Source organism: Perna viridis, chromosome 4 (assembly GCF_037379345.1).
Source record: "Perna viridis isolate PV_CMFRI_1.1 ecotype Kerala chromosome 4, ASM3737934v1, whole genome shotgun sequence".
Taxonomy (NCBI): domain Eukaryota; kingdom Metazoa; phylum Mollusca; class Bivalvia; order Mytilida; family Mytilidae; genus Perna; species Perna viridis.
In genome coordinates, this window is record NC_142448.1 from 18,327,401 (window position 1) to 18,347,359 (window position 19,959).

Sequence of the window (19,959 nt, forward strand, 5' to 3'; positions counted from 1 at the left end):
TTCGCATGAGGCAGTGCGACTCAATCGCCGTGTCCCAGACTTCGCAATTTCACTGGCGTCTAGCCGCTAAAAGCGGGCGAGAAAAACTGCGATGGATCATCGTCGCCTTTCAGACCGAAAGGGATAATGACCAGCTGCATAGTGCCGCTGTCTTCGATCACTGCCGATTGCGAAATATCCACGTGACCGTCAATGCGAAGCGCTATCCCGCCGTCGACTTTACAAGCCCTGTAGAGCATTTTTATCTATATTCTTCAACGACATTCCCGTCCTAAAAGGACGGACAAATGAAGCACAGGGGCTTGCTCCCACAATAAAAAATATATTAAAATATAGCCCCACTAGCACTGATATAACCTATACAGATTTTGAGGTGTCTCGCTTCAACGCATTTTTTTTCAAATAAAATCGAATATATCACTATTTACTGCTCAGCAATAACTTAAAAAATAATGAATCTGATAAATAAATACAGGTATCACAATCAAATTCTTCTGATCAAATCAACACAATGATTTAAACATTCAAACTCCACTTCTACAATCGCCTGGACCGAAAGTGAAACTACTGTGACCTGAGTTGAAGCGAGCCCCCCCCCCCTCCCCACCTTGTGTATGTTATATAGTAATGGGCTACATATTTGATTGTAGGAGAAAGCCCCTGTGGATGAAGAAAGATGAAAGGGCTGTCAGTCAAAATCAAAATTTTGGCGGGTTATAGGGGTTTTTTTTAGCTACGCCACCTGTTGGATAGATAACCGGAAATGAGATGCACGGAAGTTGATTGAATGATCAGACGAAATGGCGATCAAAATAGACACACTGATTTCCATTGAAACCCGAATTTCAAGACTAAATATTTTATGTCAAAGCTCTGTTTGAAAGCCGGAATAAAGTACGATAACAAAATATGAAAATCGGTGGTAATATGAGCTTGGCTGATAAGCTGACTGCTATAATACGCTTCTAAAAATATCATCATGAGATGCCATCACTTGCCTCTGAATCAGTTTTGATCGATTGTCTGTCATGACCTACAATTCCTCACGACGGTGATTTTTAAATTGTTTGCCTAAAACGCTTTGATCCTTTAGAACCAAAAACATCGAACAAAAAACTGAAACAATATATCTGTTGCTTTACATTTGTAAATTTTGTGGTTAGGATACTATAGCGTGTGGACTGATATTACTATTAGTAATAAGGTATCAGTCTGCTCCCCAGAATGGAAGAAAATATGTAGGAATTTAGGACTAAGTGCTAGAATATATCATTTTTCAGGTCCAAAATATTTATTTCCTAAACCTGCCTGGCCCCCTCACTCAGAATCAAATGGTCGCCCCTTAATACCAATTTATTAGGAAATTTTGTATTATTTCTCTAAAACCATTCTACCTTTAAGTTGAATGGCCATGTGTTGAAAACAACATGCTTTACTGCTCTTTTAACCCTCTCAGTCCTGTACATCATTTGACAACTGAGAAATGCTTTCTTGATGGATTTAAATGATTTAATACGATAATCATCTTTTTGGAAGGTAGTTCCATTTTATTTGTTTCAGTGAGGTGAGAATTAAACACCACTTCAAAATCAACAATAATGGGATGGGCCTATCATGTGCTTTGGCCTAGTTGTTGATTCAAACAGTTCACAAAACCAGTATGATGATTTAAGGGGTATTTGGTATGCATGAAAAAAATCCCATTTTGGGTGAGATGTAAGCCAAGAGCAGTTACTGTATGTTTTTTTTTCATGCACCACTGATATTCTCTGATACACCTCGGTGTCAGCCACTAGTTACATTTGATACTTTTTCCCAGCTTTTGACCATCCTCAATTGTCAAAACTACAAAATGTCACAAAACTGTTTAATGATCCATAATTAATAAAAATCCTAGATTCTCGTTCAACTTTTCTGAAAAATTTGGGAGGGGACAAATTTTCATTCCTGTTAGTTTACTGCCAATCAAAAGTCAGATAATACCAGGGATGATTTTTTTTTCTGCATTTTAGCAGAATTCTGCTATTTCAAATCCGGATTTTACAAATTCTTATTCCACTGTATAATTTACATGTACTTTCGATTTTGCCTATTTCCACTTTGTTTGTAGACCTCAAAATCATCCCAGTAATATGGTATTTTCTTACATACTTCTTTCTTGCATATTGCAAAATATTTTATTGTCATACAAGTATATTGGTATGGACTGTCTTCCCCATCCTTACACTAACATGTTTTTTTTGTGCGATATGGGTATTAGTTGGTTGATCTTTAAAAAAAAATCAAAAAGGTTCCAAACCACAAAGGAAAGATTGAGATTGAATTTGGGGGTTTTGGCCTCAACTGTTTTAGAATTAGGGACAGAAAAGGACTTAAACTTTTCAGAAATTATGGGTCGAAAAAGGAGGCCCAGAAACATGCATTTTTCTTATGTGCAGACAATATGTTTTATTTTTGGTCCAAATTTGAAATTTCTTTTATGGATACCATATAAAAGTTTGTGCCTGTGTTTTTCAATCAGATTTCAGAGAACTTATTTTTGGTCTGATTTAAAAAAAAATTGTTATTGGATACCTAGTGAGAAACCCTGCCTACATTTTTCAATTAGATTTCAGATATCTCTTACAGTTTTCAAGTTATAATGGGTCAAAGGGCCACATTCCAAAAAGTTGACTTTAATTTTTGGTCTGATTTTGAAAATTTTTAATTGAATTTCAGGTTTTGTGCTATATTGTGTCCATAATGAACTTTAAAGTCCCAATTCTTAAGTGTAATAAAATCTAATATTGTGTCCACACTTGCCCTAACTCTTCAGGGTTTGACCACTGCCGTCGTATCATGCAGTACTCTGCGAAGCTTTTTATTATGAAAGGTAGGTTACATCCTTTTTGTAAGAAATCTAAATAATGTTATGAGTCACAGTACCATAGTCAATTTCAACATACACAAATTCCCTTTTACTTATGTAATTGTAAAATTGTATATCCCATAATTGATATAAATAGTATTATGCAATACGGATCCAAGTATAGAATATTCAATTTTTAATGAGTATATTTTTTTTTCAGGCAGTAAGAATGAGCAACCTGATTAAGAGAATAATACCTGGGAAGCATCCCACAGATATGAGCTTGGGACTTCATCATCTTAGGAAGTTATTTGCAGAATTCAGACATCCTAGTAGAAAAGCTTCTCAGGATGAACAAGAGGAAAAACTCTACACAATGATTCCGCTGTTCTGTAAGGTACTCACTCTTTAAGTTATTTATGATATCCTGTTATTAATATGGTTATGTATTTATGTTAGATTAAATTCATTCATTGTTCCTGATACCATCATCATGCTTCTTTAGGAACCCCCTTATCACAACCAAGGCCTTTCATGCTCCTTAACAAACATATCATAATCAAGGCCTTGCATGCACCTACCACTTCAAATACCCAGTATTAAGCTCTGATGCCTTGCATGCTCCTTGGATAGTCATTTCACCACTAGGACCTTCGAGGCTTGCATGCTTCTTACTAATTAAAAAAAAACTAATATAATATCTGATACCCTGCATGCTCCTATCAAAGCACAACATTATTTTCTATTCTTACTTACTTTTAGACATTTGGAGAGGTACCCTCTGGTGAAATGATGGAAAAATTTGGTGATATTTTACAATTCTGTAGTCATCTCTCCAAGTTGATGGTTACAGAAATCAGAAGGCGGGCATCCAATCAATCCACAGGTTAGTAACAGTATTTACAGATTTTCACCATTTAATTTCTGAAATGTTTGCCATGCATTGTTTCTTGATTTTTGTTATATTATTTGTGCCTAGAGGATAATTTGTGTAGATAGGGTATTGAATTGTCTTTACTCTTCTGGTTGGGTTTTTGATTTATCAAAGTTCCTTATGTCGCCGGTTCATGCCTAGAACTTCCCTACTGTTTCTGAACACTACACAAAAATATAGTCAAATTGTTATTCCTTTGTCATGGCTACTGGATTTTATGACAATAATCACTAAATTACTCATAAATGACTTGAACCTCCACACACAAAGAATTTCAAAATTATGCACTTTTTACAGCAAAACACTAGAAATGTCTGTGTGGACTGCCTCAAAACAGCTTTATTTCAACAAAATGAGACAAAATTTTCAGAATTGACCTAACTGCGTTGTACTACCTTAGCATGATGAGATCTATCTCTGGTCAAATTTTTATTTTTACCTGTTAAGCCATGTAATGATCCTTATGATGTGACCTACCGAAGTCTTCTTAGAGTCAAAATCGTTAGACAACATTTTGGTAAATTTATTGCCATTGAAAGACAAAATTTGATAAGGTGAGTGATTCAGCCTCCTGGGAGCATGTTGTTTTATAACCTCTGAATATGTTTCTTGCAAGTATTCAGCTCTACAATATTCTATTATTTCTGCAAATAAGATTAAGATCTCATCTTCAAATGAACTGAAGATTAGAGGGACTCCTTTTGCCATAAGACACATTAAATGTGCAAATATTGATCAGCTGAAATTAGTTCCATTGGAGTATAATGACAGTGCAGGATAAAACTCTTTTGAAGTACTTTTGAATTTGATTGCAAATTTACTTTTGGACATTTTTAAAGAATTGGGAAAAAGGTGAGACAGAACAAAATTTGAACATGCATGTGAAGTTACTGTTTAGTTATCGATTACAGTATTTACTTCAGAAATCAGTAATATTGATTGACATTCAGTTTATACATATTAGGAAAAACTGTTCAAATTAATATGGGAAATGCAAATGTATGATTATAGTTTTATTTTACATCATGTAATCTTTTAAATTTGTTCATGCTACAATTTTCACAAGAATCAAAAACCCCCACTGCTAATAGGACTTTGATTGTATCATGGTGACAACTTCCCAAAATATGTTTTTGGTTACCTTTCTAGGCTGAATTCAATTTTTTTTTAAAATATTTATGCATTTGTTCTGTTATTAGATTAAGATGCATTTTATGAAGCATTGCCATAGGCTTATATACATGTAGATAGATTAGTACTCAGTATATTTTGAATGGAGGTGTTCTATTTATTTTTTCAGAAGCTGCTAGTTGTGCTATTGTTCAGTTTTTGGAGATTAATTCCTCTGAGGAGTCTAGTAATGGTTGGATGTTACTGCAGGCTCTGACTCTGCTGTCATCTGGTGGTCAAGCATTGATAGACTGTATGACTGCTGCTTCTCTGCCCTCCACATTAGTGAAATGTCTTTATTTGTTCTTTGACCTACCTGACATACTAGATGGTGACAGGGTGGAACCAGGATGTAATTTTTCACATAAAGAGAGGAGGATCCTTCTACAGAAAATATTTGTTCAGGTTATATTGTCAATTTAATTCCAATTATAGTGTATAGTTCATGTCATATTGTCATTTTAAGTCATATTTATAGTACATTCTTTGTTTTTTGGTGTTCAGTGTTTTTAATTATAACAGGTGCTATTTTAATCTTTTGAACTTATATCGATTTTAATTGTACACCTTTTCATTATTATACCCCCTCTTCCCCCCACTCCCCCAAACAAAGTATTAGGGGGTATGTAGGAATAATTCTGTCCATCCGTCCGTCTGTCCACATTTCTTGTTAGCACCCCTCCTAAACCACTCAAGGTATTTTGATGAAATTTTATAGGAAGGCTGGATATCATATGTAGGTGTGCATGAAGGAAAATAAATACTGTTGGAGAATTACAGAGGAGATTATCAAAATTAAGGGTTTTACATGTTAAAACCTCGTGAGTGCAACTCCTCCTAACCCTCACTAGGGATTTTGATGACATTTTACAGGAAGGTTGGTATCATATAAAGATGTCTATGAAGGAAAATAATTATTGTTGGGGGACTCCAAGGGGAGATTAAAGGTTTTACAAACTTTGTAAGCACAACTTCTCCTTAACTGCTCAAGGGATTTTGTTGGAATTTTATAGTAAGGTTGGGTATCATATGTAGAAGTGCATGAAGGAATATTATTTCTAGTGGATGATAAAAGGAGATACAAGTGCTTTTCATTGAAGTCCATTTGAAGCCTGGAGTATTCTCTTACTGAGCTTGCTTACAGTATTTCTAGTTTTTTTCTGAAACTAATTGCATGTGCATCCAAATGTAGGATTTACTAGTATAGGGAATGTAAGATTCAATTTTGAAATTATCTTTAAATGAACTGTATTTTGCTTACTCATTGTATTGACTAACAAATATAAAGTTAATGTCTTTCCATTACAGGTAATGGTAAAGTTGTGTAATTATGCCTCCCCAGCAGAAGAACTTGCTAGGAAAGATGATCTCAGTTTACTGTTCAGTGCAATAACAAGCTGGTGTCCTTCCCACAATGTTGTATGGAGAAAGAGTGCTGGTGAAGTGTTAGTGACATTGTCAAGGCATGGTCTGACAAACAGTGTTGTCAAATATATACATGGTCAGTTTTCAGTGATGAATTATAGTTGGATAAATTGTTGTTTATGTTTATAATGTACCTGTAGGTTCATTTGTATTTCATAAAAAAAGATCCAAAGAACCTAGTATTGGAACCATTAAGTTTTAAGAATTAAGATTTGAACAAGTTTAACTAATTATGTATTTTTATGCCATCCACATGAATAGTGAGGTGCTTATTGATTTATCTGTGGTTAGTCTGTCAACTGGTCCATCTCTAGAGGGGTTCATGGTTATCTGATTATCCTCCTAAAAAATCTTTGAGCTACAGTTTTGTAGGATGTTAATACACTTAATGCCAAAATGCTTTCTTTTTTGTAAAATATTTCCAAAATTTGTGAAAGTTGAAATTAACAATTTCAACATTCAATAGGGATATAATATAACATAGTTTGTCTGGACTTCCTCCTCTTACACTTTTTAGCCACAGCTTCGAGATTTTGTTGGTTGTTTATACATATAAGTGAGTTATGCAGAGCCAAATGATTTGATTTTCATTCCATATTGATCATTTACTCCATAGGGTACATTGTTACATGAATAGTACAGTGGTCTTCTACAGTTTCTGAGCTACAGCTTTGAATATTTATATGACCCAGAAACTCCAAACCTATTATGTTATGATGCTGTCAGTGATATTAACTTTTTTTTTGCTTGTTACTAGAGGAATCTTGCAATTTAAAATGGGGTCACCTACTGTTCTCCAAAAAAAAATTGCTAAAAGGGGTAAAATAGGTATTTACTTAAAATTGATGAAGGTTTATTTCTTATTCAGTTTGACAGTTCTTTTTTTAATTTGTTTCTTGTAAAATTCTTTGATGAGAATATTTTATCAGATTTAAGATAGCATTTAGCATTTTCAGTTTATAGGAGTCACACCCTAAAAATCAACTTTTTTTGTAAATGGGCACTAAGGGGGTACTCAATAGGGGCAGAGGGGTGCGGGCGTGATAGAGCGGGGCGCTGCACCCCTCCATTTTGCTCTAGCTAGGACACTGTTATGTTTAAGTGTGTCAAAAACAATAATTGTGTCTATACTTACCCAACTGAACAGTGTTTAACTGGCTGTGGTCATATCATGCTTCACTCAGTGAAGCTTTTTATTGTACAATGTTTAGACTCATAATGGAGGCTTGCAGGAAAAGAGTATTTTTATTTTTGTAAAAGAAAAAGAAAGAGATATGAGGACTTTCAGCTTCAATATTTCGAAAGGATGCACTGCATGTTTTATGGATATCATTATAATTGGCTTATATATGTCCTATTTTTATGAAGGGCATTGTGTGTGTGTTTAATCTGTGTTTCCTAGATCTTAAAGAATCTAGAATCAAGTTTCTGAGGCAGACCTACTTTGAGATTATTTTGTAAATCACTTGCTTCAGTGTGGGGTGCAGGTCTTCTATTTTTGAAGTTTTTTTTTCAGAAATTTTTACTGCCTTACTCAGTGAAAAAATATATGTGTACTTATTAATTACTAGAATATACTTTTTTAAATGAACATAAAATTTGATGGTTTAGATCCATAATTTGAATTCAAACTTTGACATTTTACATGTTTTTTTTCTATAAATCTTTCAGATAAAGGTTGTGTAAGACAGTGTGTAGAGAATATGCAGAGAATACAGGAGCTCTCCCCTATAGAACAAGTAGAAATGTTTGTGACTGTGTTCTGGTTCCTAAAGGACTCTAGTGAAGTTTCCCAAGTTCTCCTAGAAGATTTTAGATCCTGCCAAGGATACAATTATTTGTGTGATTTTTTGTTAAGGTAATTATGACTTATAGCGCTTTTCAAGTTTTTATTAACATTTTCTCTTAATGGATCTGTTGTTTTATATGAACAAAAAAAATTAAGAAAACATTTTATGATGTGTATGTTTTTATAGGCTCCTTGGACATCATATGAGTTATGAAAGTAAATAAAAATGTACTGTAATAAAAAGAACCTGTTGTAACACAGTATACATTATTTTGAAAAAAAAAAATGATGAGAAAGAAGGAACAGGTGCAAAAATATCCTCAAATTTTAGGTCAGACCTAGAAATAGTAATTTTTAACTTTTTATTTATATTCTTGAAAAGCATTCTATCTAGCTATTTTCAATTGTCTTTTTACAAAGTAAATTTTTGTCCATTCATGATTCAGTTTCCTGTCCTTATCTATTGCTGTATGTAATCCATGCAAAATGCATGTATTGATATATGATTTTTATCAGATTGGAGCTTGACACATGTTTAGAATCACAACAAGCTTTGAGGAACCTTCTGGTTTTGGTCGGCTCTCTTACAACATGTGGTTATATTGAACTGAAACCAAGTCATTCTACTGGTTCCTTGTATCAGATGCCAGGATTCACACTTCCACAACCTGCTGGAAAAGGTAACAATTAGAACACAAAAGTTCTCTTTTCTATTGTGTATTTTGCTGTTTGTTGGACATGAAAATTATTTAACAATTATGACAATAGAATATTGAATTGGCCCATATGTTTGTAAATATCTTTATATGTAATCTTATTAACCATCTCAATTTTGTTGATTTACTGTAAGCCTATTAAAATAACACTAATTGAATGATCTTGTAAATATATTATTTGTTAGATTTTTGTATTTCCTAATTGAATGTTTTAGATGTACAAGTGAATGCAAGTCCCAGTTCTAGTTAAGTTTTGATTCCAATATACTGTAGTGCTACTAAATGTATTACAATGTATCTTGTGGTGTTTCATAGTGTGGCTCTTCTGAGTAAACTCACTCACCGAATTACATACCTTAGGCCTAAAAAATAATAGTCTTGTTTCCTATTACCAGCAAGTAAAAATAGGGTAGGTCGGTAGTGAAATTATTATATTTTTCAAAAACATTTTTCCTTGAGTTAGTGGAGAAACAGTCTTGACTTTAACAGTGCTTGAGCCAAAATGACCATTATATAAATAAAAAATAGGGCAAGGAGGGTAGCAGGAAGCAGACTTATTTTTTTTTAGCCTAAACATGTCATTTCACTGATACTATTAAAGTGACAGTAAATTTTCTTCTAGTATTCTAACTAACATTCACATTTACAAATTAGTGAAAAGATTGTGTTCTGTGGTGCAGAAATACATTAAGATAAGATCTTTGTTTATGTGACATGCATTAGTTTCAATTTGAAAGGAAATTCAACTCCCAAGATTAAAAAGTGTATGCATTTTTATTCAAGGAAACTTGGGAAAAGTCTGTAAGAATATTATAAATGTATAAAATCTTCATTACATTTCTTTATTACTACCATTTTATTTTTCTTCATTAGAAAGTATTGCATGCATTATTTATTTGGTGTAGGAGATATGTTTATAGGCTAGATGGGGCTTTGTACATAAAATATAGCAAAGGTAATTTATTGCTGTGTGTCATAAGCTGGTTTTGGAACTAGCCTGTATATAATCCTATTTTAGGGTATCAATACTTAACACATATCTTTTCTAAGGTTATCATTTCAATACTGAATAAGTATGAGCTGTCCACAGGGCTATAATGTTAATGATTAAGTTTTCCTGACCAGAACAAGGTTGAATTAGTAATGCATTAGAATGGGGATATTGGATTGAGTTGTTTAGAGTAAAGAAGGTCTTAAAATTTATATCAATAAGAGTAATGGAGTCTGTTGTCTGGAAATTTTGTTGAGATATTACAATGACCAATCAATATATGATAAATATGAAGGTGAAAAACATTAATTATTTGTGTGAATTACCAGTAAAGAAAGATAAATAAAAGAAAGTTATAACATAGGGTCTTTCACTGGAATTCAGTTTGTTCAACTGTGGTTATAAAGAATGTTATATTTTAGGTGTTAGTGTTAGGAACATCCAAGCTTTCAAAGTTCTTCAGTCAGTATTTATTAAGGTAGGTAGTACATGTATCAATATTTTTGAGTATATTTGATGTTAGCTACTAATCCATTTATAGCATCTCCTAAGTAATATTGCATATTTATATTACTAACAAACAAAGCTTATGGAGGTATATATGTTTCTTTTTGTCCATTTGACATAATCTGAAGAGTCATAGATAAACAGCAGAAAATAAGGATAATTTGGATTTATAGATATCCATTAGGCTAAGGGAATCTTTTTGTCATTTCTCTTTACTCTTTCTGATTTTTTTTAGATAAATCAATGGAAATGTTGGATTCAAACTTGAAATGTTTGGAGACTAGTGTATTTTACCCCATTTGTTAAGCAGGAGGTGTATAGTGATCATGGTGTCCTTTATCCATCCCCATTTCTCATCCCAAACTCATCTAAAGCTGCCGAATGGAATTTGATGAAACTTTTAAAATTTATCACATGATGCCATTATGTACTTCTTATTTTGTTTTACTGCATGAATGATATCTGGGGTTTTCTGGATTTTTACCTCATTGATCAATTAAGGAGGTACCATCTTCTAATCTGTAATTTCTGTAAATCTGCTGAATGGAATTTCACTTTTTATCACATGATGCAGTTGTGTACCTGATATTTTGTTTTTTTCATCTGAATGACTTTTTGGGTTTCTTATATGGTTTCTAAGGAGGGGAGCAGGTGTTGTCAACAAGTGAGCTTTGCTAAATTTTTCTCGTTCTCTACCTGAATAAAATCTTGCAAGGTGTAAGTCTTTATTTGTGTGGTTAGTTCTTATTCCAAATTATATAACTATAACAATGGTCCATTTTGCAATGAATTTGTAAATATTTTCAGGCGTCCTCAAGTTTCCTGTGTAACACCATTTTGGAGGTAATCAACAGTATCTACCACCAAGACAATGCTAACTACTTCATACTGGAGTCTGAACATACACTGTCACAGTTTGTAGAGAAAATATTCCTAAAACCAAAAGATGTTCAGGTAAATATGTCTCACTCCTAAGTCTGAACACACACTTTCATAGTTTGTAGAGAAAAATATTCCTAAAACCAAAAGATGTTCAGGTAAATATGTCTCACTCCTAAGTCTGAACACATACTTTCATAGTTTGTAGAGAAAAATTTACCTAAAACGAAAAGATTTTATACCTCCAGTCTAGGACATTTGCAGTTAATAAAATTTTTACAGAAATATATAAAATAAATGATACTATGACAGACATTTTTACAAACAATATAGGCTCTTATAATGATATGATGCTATACAGCTTTGTATGATAATTGTCCACAGGAACTTGACATGGCACTCTGTTTCACCCAATTCAAGTAGTTTTTACTATCTCTGATACGCTTAATGCTTGGAGAAGATTTTAAGTCTTGAAGTAAATGTATGAATTTGCTTCGGATTAAAACTAAGACCCTCTGCAGTCATAGAAAGCTTGCTACCATCAGAATGAATATTGATAAAATAAATCTAAACCAAAGCATGGTAATGGAAACCAGATTTTTATAAAAAGATAATAGAGTACATATGCTTGACAATTTAACACCAATATATAATATTATTACTTGTTGCCTATATTTTCAATTCAAAATTCAGAATGTAGAAGTTAGTAGTATCTTTAAGATACATTGATGAAGATTGTTGTATTCATGTCACAAAGTTGACACTGCCTACATCTTTTAAATTGAATCAAATTACCTTAATGTTAAAAAAAAACTTACGTGTAAGTACAAATTGGATATATTAAGTGACCGAATGAGAAATAGAGTGGTATATATTATTGTTCACTTGAAATATTTTTTTTTTTTTTTTTTTTTAGGAGAAGTTGTTTGAGTTGCTGGAATTTGTAGTATTTGATCTCAATTTTGTTCCTTGTAAAGAACTCATTAGCATTAGTATACTCATCAAATCTGACCAGTAAGTAACTTATTCCAATATCCTGGTTTGGGTTTGTTGTAATGAAATGCATCATTGTATCATATTTTTCAACCTACAAGACGATGTGGAGTAGAAGTCAAATGCTGAATTTTTACTAAAATGGACAATAAGTCAAAGCTGACATCTTGCTGAAAAAAATCTTGACTTGTCATCAAAACAGTACGGCATTTGAAATATGTGTACTGAGAAAATTTTAGCAGAGTTTATGTTATGATATTTTTTCATACAAAATAAGGTGGAAAAAATACCAAGTTCAAATTGACTTTTTTCTGTTTCACTAGTGAATACATTGTATCATGTCAATGGTAAAAGTAGCTCAGAATGCAGCATTTTGCATTGTATTCTTCAAAATTTTCTTGTTTCTCTATTATCTCCATCTGATTTTATACTGCCCCAGATAAGAGCTAAAATAATGATGGATTTTAGTATTATGAAATGCAAAAAATATCAAATATGTAATTTAACAGGCCAAATGTGTAAAGGAAAAAATCAGATATTGTCAAGTCTTATTTTCTCTTTCATGTAGTTTTATCTTAAAAAAATTATTGTGTTAATTTTTTATGTGTACAAAATGAAGCATAAAATCTTGCAAAGCTGATACTTGAAAGTTGGTGGATACACTGGATAGGAATTTGCAAATATGTTTACATCAAGAAATACATGTATGTGTACTATATATTTTCAGTTCCACACAGTGCAATATTCTCTGTATGAAAAGTCTTCTGAAGATATTACAGACTCATCAGTTGTATAAAGATGTGTTCCGAGAGGTTGGAATGTTGGAAGTTATGGTTACATGTTTACATCGATATGCTGCTTTACAAAAATCTCCTGAAGATGATGGAGGTATTCAGATAGTAATAGAAGAGAAATCTTGATTCTGAATATTTTAATTCTTTAGCAGAAAAATCTTTTGTAGTTGATTTTCTTCTGTTTAAACCATATTCTGCTTTTTAGTTAACTTGGCCATAGGCAATGTGAGCTATTGCCATCACTTGGCCTCTGTCATCATTTTTTCAGTCATCTTCAGAAGCTACTGAATGAATAACCAAGGTTTAACTTCATTTTATGTTCTATTTCAGCAAATGTATACTGGGCTAATGCCCCCTCAGACCCAGTTGAATAAGAGGGCATGGGGGACCCCTGCCCTAATTTTTTCTTGAGGTTCTAAAACCATTTTGAAGGCATTTTCAACATTTTACACTGCCTTAGGTACTCAATTGAACTTACAACATTCATCAATACATGCTCTTTTTCATCATTTTTTTGTCAGACTTGGTCAGAAAACATGTTACCTTTACTTACTTAGTTAATAGGGCCTGGTTTGCTAGATGGGCCCTTCAGGCTCTTTTAGAGCCTCTTGTTTGTATTCAGATTTTACCGTTCCATTTCTTTTTTTTTACCCGATTTGAAAAATACATAATTTTTTCGGGGCGGATCAAGAAATTTTGAAAATTATTTGCTCATTTTTGCTCAAAATTTAATAAGAAATCAACAAAATTCTAATTTAAGCAATGTTTTGCTGTTTTGTAGGCTTTGTGAAATTATGTCTGAATAAAACTATGCAAAAAAAATCATTTTAAGGAAGTTTTGTAACTATGAAAACACCTATGTGGATATTTTCTGATTTATCTAGTTCTTTGTTACAGATACATGTAAATTAGAACCATTAGACTCTGACCAGCAAGAGCTAGGTAATCTGGTGATGGAATGTTTAACTACACTCCTTAGTGGCAATAATAAAAATGCTGGTAAGTGGTTATATCTCTGTATTGATGGAGTACTGAATTCCTAAGAAATAATATAAAAGCTAATCATGCTTGTGTGCATAGTATTCCCTATGATTCCCCTATAATTCTTGGGACTGTAAACTGCCAGCATTCAACAATTTATTTACACTTGAAGAAATAAGACATTTTCGTATATTTGCCTCTAGGAATCAGGCTTGTATTAAAAGTAAATGCTTTTTGCAACTTTGTATGTCCTATAAATTTTAAACAGTTCGTTTCTCAAATACAACATTACAATATCGACGACGTCATAAATAGTAGTGTCGATGGTACAAATGTCGACGTTAAAAGTTCCCTCAATTCTCAACAACAATAATTCATATGTGTAAAATTAATCATAAGTAATGACTTACAATCAATAATTCACTGATGACTTTTTGTGAAATTGACTGCTGTTTTAATGGATAAATTTCATCTCATTTGCAGTCTTCACAACTAACTTTCTAGTTTACAGGCCCAAAATACATTTTTCAGAAATTATTATGTAGTGACTGTTGGCCTGTAGTAGTTAATTTTACAGGCCCACCTCCTTTTTGACAAGCCTTGGGTTATAGACTACTGCTTAACAGTGAAGAATGTGTTTAGTATAAACAAAGTGATTTAAAAAAATTACTGCATATGATTTACAGGTATTGTTTTATATTTATTTTAGATGTGTTTAGGGAGTGTGGAGGGTCTAGATGTGCCCATACAATGATACCTCACCCTCAGTGTAGGCAGCAGGCATTATCTATTGTACAACAACTGGTGCTGTCCCCTGGCGGTGATGATGACATGGGTACATTACTTGGTCTGATGCATACTTCTGCTGTGCTATCTTTACAGTTAAAAACTCATATTTTAAAGGTAGGTAATGTGACCTCATTGAAAGGTAATTTTTGAAAACAACCTTTAGCAACTACCTGTTAACCCTCCCATGAAATCAATGAAAAATCAAGAATTTTCCACTTAAAAATGTAAGATTTGTGGGAGACTTTTGGTTAAAATTACTATATTTTCTGTTAAAATACTAAATTTATGTATATATGTGTTTATACAAAAATCTCCTACATGAGACAGTTTCTGAGGGGGAGAACCTTCCCAAAGTTAACAGGTATGTAGCAGTTAAGGATTGAATTTAAAAATGAAAGTTCAAAAGAGCACCTAAGGCACTGTAAAATGCCTTGAAAGTGTTTTTAGAACCTCTGGAAAAAAATTGGGCTTGTGTCCCCCTATGTCCTGTTATTCCACATGGTCTGAGGGGGCATTAGCCCAGTATACATGCTGAAAAAGAACACAAAATGAAGTTAAACCATGGCTATCCAAAATTTTCATCATTACCATTCATATCAGGTGACCATGTTTACTATATAAACCAATTATCGTTGAAATCAAAGCAAGTATGTGGGAAATAGCCACCCAGAATGATCTTTCATCGTTACCATTCAACTTAAAACTCCTAGTTTCTTTAAGAAACCAAAAATCATTTGAATCTGAGCAACAGGATACTCTAAGGAATAATCAGATTGTTAATGACAATGACGACGGATGCCAAGTTATGTCCTTAACTCACATGGCCTATGGCCAGGTGAGCTAAAAATATGTGGATCTTTACAAAATTGACCTACAAGAGTCTGTACCACAAAAGGTTGACTTTTATTTTTTTAAGATAGTTTGACCCTAATCATAATCATTTAGCTATTAGGGCCAAATAGAGGTCTGGAATAAGCTTTGTACAAATTACATATTTTATGTCTACTTACTTTCTTTTGAACACATTCATTCTCTGTCAGAAAATAATGTTTTATCCAACTTGTAATCATGATAAAAAAAAGTATGTAGATAATTATGTCTGCACATTTCCCGAAACATTCAGGTTGTGACCTCTGCTTTGTATCAAGCTGCTTGCTGAGAAGCATCATATTTTATGGTAACTTTGTCTATTCTAGTCCCTTTTGAATGTGTTACGAGAAAGTCATAGAACAAGGACGGTCTTCCGTAGGGTGAATGGTTTTGTTTATGTGATGTCGGTGTTGGTTTCTATGGAAGGTTGCCTTTGTGATCCACCAAAAACTCCTTGGGACCATGGTTTGTATACTTGCCTGTACTTATATCTTGATACATGTCTTGGTTTAATAACTATATTTCCTGTATATGTTGTGTTTTTTTAACTTAATTAATTTTGTTTTGAAAGGAAATTTAAAGGTGCAATTTGACCAAGATAGAAATTCATCCAGCTTGAAAAAACGTCGTGTTTTTTCCTCATTATCATTGTAATTAAGAGCATTTTACATATAAAAAAATACATATTGTATAAATAAATACATTTGAATAAAATTCTGTTATTTGATTGGATAATTTTTACTGATATACGTCTTGAAAAAAATGTGACACGCCTACTTATAACTTGTAGCTCACTTATTCAAGGTTTTCTATTTCTTAATAAATTGCTATTTTTATCTCAGTTTGTTGACAAGAAATGCTTTTATTTTTTTCATTGAGATATAAAAGAAAAATGAAGTTACTTGGTTCACACATTTATAATCTGTTCAGTGTTAATAACCAAACTTTATATTACACTCACTATAATTTGACTTATGATACTTAAGTATTGCTCACCTTTATTTTCACATTTGTTAATAGTGAGAAGATCAGATGTATTGAGTATGCTGAAGACAGTATTTAATACATTAACAGTAGCCATGAGATATGAACCTGCTAATGCTGATTTCTTTGAGTCTGAGGTTACTTTACACTTAAAGAAATGCTTTCATTACTTTCAATCTGCAATTTGTAACATTTTTTTTCTATTTTTCCTTCTGTTTTTGTAGTTTTTTAACATCAGTAATAAGATTTCATCATTCTATTGCTAAGTGCTATAAAAAATAAAAATGAGTTTAATGATTCTGACATTTTTACCAGAAAATTGCATGATTTTGCATTTTATTATACATTATAGTCCAAAATGTTCTGTAAAGTGAATGATAGTACATAAAAAAGGTATTACATCTTGGGCCAACTATTTGGTGGACATTGACTGTTTCCTTATTATCCAATAGATTAAATTCTTATCTGGTCATGTAGGAAGACAAGCATTCATCTTTGCTTATAATGATATATGTATTGAACAGGTGAGATATGACAGTTTAACAGAGGCAGTTAGATTATTAGGATGTTTTTCATCGACAATAGACATACAACCCTGCAGTGATACAGTAGAATGTGAGGAACACAAACTTCTCTTTGAAGATGTTTTTGTCAATATTAGTGATTTTAAGTAAGTATTTTTTACATTCATTTGTAATTAAGTTTTCAAATTGTTGGTTCCTTGTTCCATGATATTGAATGTTAATTCTTTTAAAATCATTCCACTTGTTTTTTTATTTGATAACAATTATCTCACCTTGCAGCCCAGTAATAACTTTTTATCAGATTTATCTTAAGATTTTTTTTCTCCCAAGGAAACATCCTTTAGTATTTCTATCATAAAGTATTCTTTCTTGTTCAGATAAAGCATTAAAAAGTGTATGTTTGATACTTGTGGTTTCATGTTTCAAGGGATAATTGATTTTATTGTAGGACAATAGAAAACATTCCAGTAACCCTGTTGTCAGCCTGTGTGATGTTGAAATACTTATACAATATGGCTCAAGATATCTTTGACAAGTAAGCAGTGTTTCAGCTCCTGATTTTATAACTTGATGATTGGCCGGAATATAGGAATCACCTTGTCCGTCCGTCATTCATTCTATCCACCTGTTTGCCTGTCACTCCATCCCTCCAAATTTTCTTCGCAATTATCTCTGCTCTGAGTGGATGGATTGACACCAAATTTGGTGTTTGGCTTCATATAGATAGGGGACATATGTTGTAAATAATTTTAGTTGCTCTCAAATATCAACTTTCTTTTTTCTGTGACTTTGCTATATTTCACTATATGGAATGATACAGAACATTTTCGTCACAAAAATCTTGGATCCAAATGGATGGATTGATTTCAAATTCGGTTTTTGGTTTCGTATAGATGGGGCATATGTTGTAGCATTTTTTGTTGCTCTTCAATATCAACTTCCTGTAAGAGTTGGGGTATGCGTAGCAAAACAAAACACACAATTTCATGTTTTACTTATACCAATTATTGTAAGGAAAATTAATAATTAAAAAAATGGAAAGCAGTAATTAATTTTATATACAAGATATTGATTTTTGATGCTTTCATTCATACTTTGAATTACTTTTATATTGGACAGTTGTGAATAATGTATATTCTTTCATTATTCTGATTTCAAGTGTTTAATGATTTACAGTGTAGTCATGATACTTGTAACAATTCACTATACGTGTAAAATTATCTGCATTGTTTTGTTCTGTTTAATACTTGTTGCGTTTTTTTTTTAGACCCCAATCATCAAGTCAATCCAAGAACGATTCTCCTTCCTTGAAGAGGTTGACAATGTTCCGAGAGACAAGTTCATCACCACAGTCTTCCCCTAAACAGAAACGAGCTAGTACTGGGAGTATAACACCAGGCTCACACATTACCACAGACCACATTATAGTCCATCCTGGTGCTGTTCTCTCTCTCTTCCACCTACTTCCTGCCATAGAGCATGGTGATGATAAAAAGGTACTTCCATATTGATAATTTTTACCCGTATCACTCCACATGTCTTGTGGCCCTCAATTGTCCTTCCGCTTATTTGCCTTGACAAATTTTCCTTTTGTTTTCCTTTTTTTTAACTGTAACAGTAATGTAAAAAAAGGACATTTCCCAGTAGATAACAACTTCTTTAAGATGATATATTCCATGGTAGGTCAAGTTTGACCTGCATGTTACTTATTCATAAAAGCCTTTTGTCATTTTGTCAATTACTAAATTAGACTAAAAAGCTATTGCCTTTGACCTTAAAAGATAGTTGATGTTGCCAGGAGTGTTATTCTGGCTCTTGAGAGCCTCTAGTTTGTACCTCATGTACAGTAGGATATTTCTGTTACAGCCTTTTTACTATTATGACCTCAATAATTTGTAGTTTGCTTTGGCTTTACAAATCAACACATCAGAGCTACTGAAGTGCTTGTTGAATACGGAAAGGAACCAACAAATAATGTGTGAACATGGATTTCCTCATGAACTGTTAAGTCATGGCTATGTCGCTCTAGCTGATGAGACACACCCACTTCACCCAGCCTTGAGGTCTATGTTTGAAAGGTTGGCTTCACAGTCATTAACACCAAGGGACTTGAGGTATAGAACATTTTTTTCTTCATTTTAATAAGATTATTGATACTTCTGACATATTATCAAGAAGGTTTTCAAGACATTTTGTTCATACTCAATAATTGAATAACACTGTGCCAAATTTTTTGTTTGGATTTTGTTTATACTAGTAATTACATATCATTTTTGTAACCATTTTGCCTTATACAGTCTAACATCATTCACTTGAGCTCGGATGGCTCGAACACTCGGGATTTCTTGAACACAATTCTAAGTACTAAACTTTTTCTCCTATATAATCAACGTAAATAACCTTGTATTTCTCGAATTTCGATTTCTCGAACACTGGAACTGACTAGTCGGTCCGTTTGGTAATAAATCTTAGAGAAAACCCTCACTAACTCAAACTAGTCAGCCATTTTGTCAGCTTGGGTAATAAAAGGTGTGAAAAACTAAAACCCTATCATTAATTAAAGTGCCATTTTAGTTAATTACAGTTAATATTTAAGTCATCACTAATTGGACAGTTTTAAATGTAGTACCGATTGAAGTTCAAGAATGTTCCGAAGTCGGCATGATAAAAACATGAAAGAAAATTTAATGTCAACAAATTATTGACCTTGGATTCAAACTCTGCAAGTGTTTTAAAACAAACACAGCATTTTTAATGTCAACAAA

At 32.7% G+C, this 19,959-nt stretch overlaps 1 protein-coding gene across 10 annotated transcripts in view; it reads left to right on the forward strand.

The window, feature by feature from the left end:
* The first annotated feature begins 767 nt into the window (after positions 1–767).
* The window catches only part of LOC148619157 (WD repeat and FYVE domain-containing protein 3-like), a 77,028-nt gene continuing 57,836 nt past the window's right edge, over positions 768–19,959 (forward strand). For 8 of the 10 annotated variants that reach the window (XM_088578762.1, XM_088578761.1, XM_088578770.1 and 5 more), the window contains exons 1-20: positions 768–894; positions 3,069–3,245; positions 3,611–3,734; positions 5,083–5,357; positions 6,261–6,453; positions 8,049–8,235; positions 8,683–8,846; positions 9,098–9,127; positions 10,296–10,351; positions 11,188–11,334; positions 12,176–12,273; positions 12,980–13,140; positions 13,944–14,045; positions 14,737–14,930; positions 16,013–16,151; positions 16,707–16,807; positions 17,195–17,340; positions 17,643–17,729; positions 18,462–18,690; positions 19,094–19,308. In XM_088578762.1, coding sequence (XP_088434888.1) covers positions 3,078–3,245; positions 3,611–3,734; positions 5,083–5,357; positions 6,261–6,453; positions 8,049–8,235; positions 8,683–8,846; positions 9,098–9,127; positions 10,296–10,351; positions 11,188–11,334; positions 12,176–12,273; positions 12,980–13,140; positions 13,944–14,045; positions 14,737–14,930; positions 16,013–16,151; positions 16,707–16,807; positions 17,195–17,340; positions 17,643–17,729; positions 18,462–18,690; positions 19,094–19,308 — 2,816 coding nt within the window. In that variant the 5' untranslated portion in view covers positions 768–894; positions 3,069–3,077. The remainder of the gene's footprint in view (positions 895–3,068; positions 3,246–3,610; positions 3,735–5,082; positions 5,358–6,260; positions 6,454–8,048; positions 8,236–8,682; positions 8,847–9,097; positions 9,128–10,295; positions 10,352–11,187; positions 11,335–12,175; positions 12,274–12,979; positions 13,141–13,943; positions 14,046–14,736; positions 14,931–16,012; positions 16,152–16,706; positions 16,808–17,194; positions 17,341–17,642; positions 17,730–18,461; positions 18,691–19,093; positions 19,309–19,959) is intronic. The other 2 variants (XM_088578766.1, XM_088578769.1) reach the window with 1 other exon arrangement.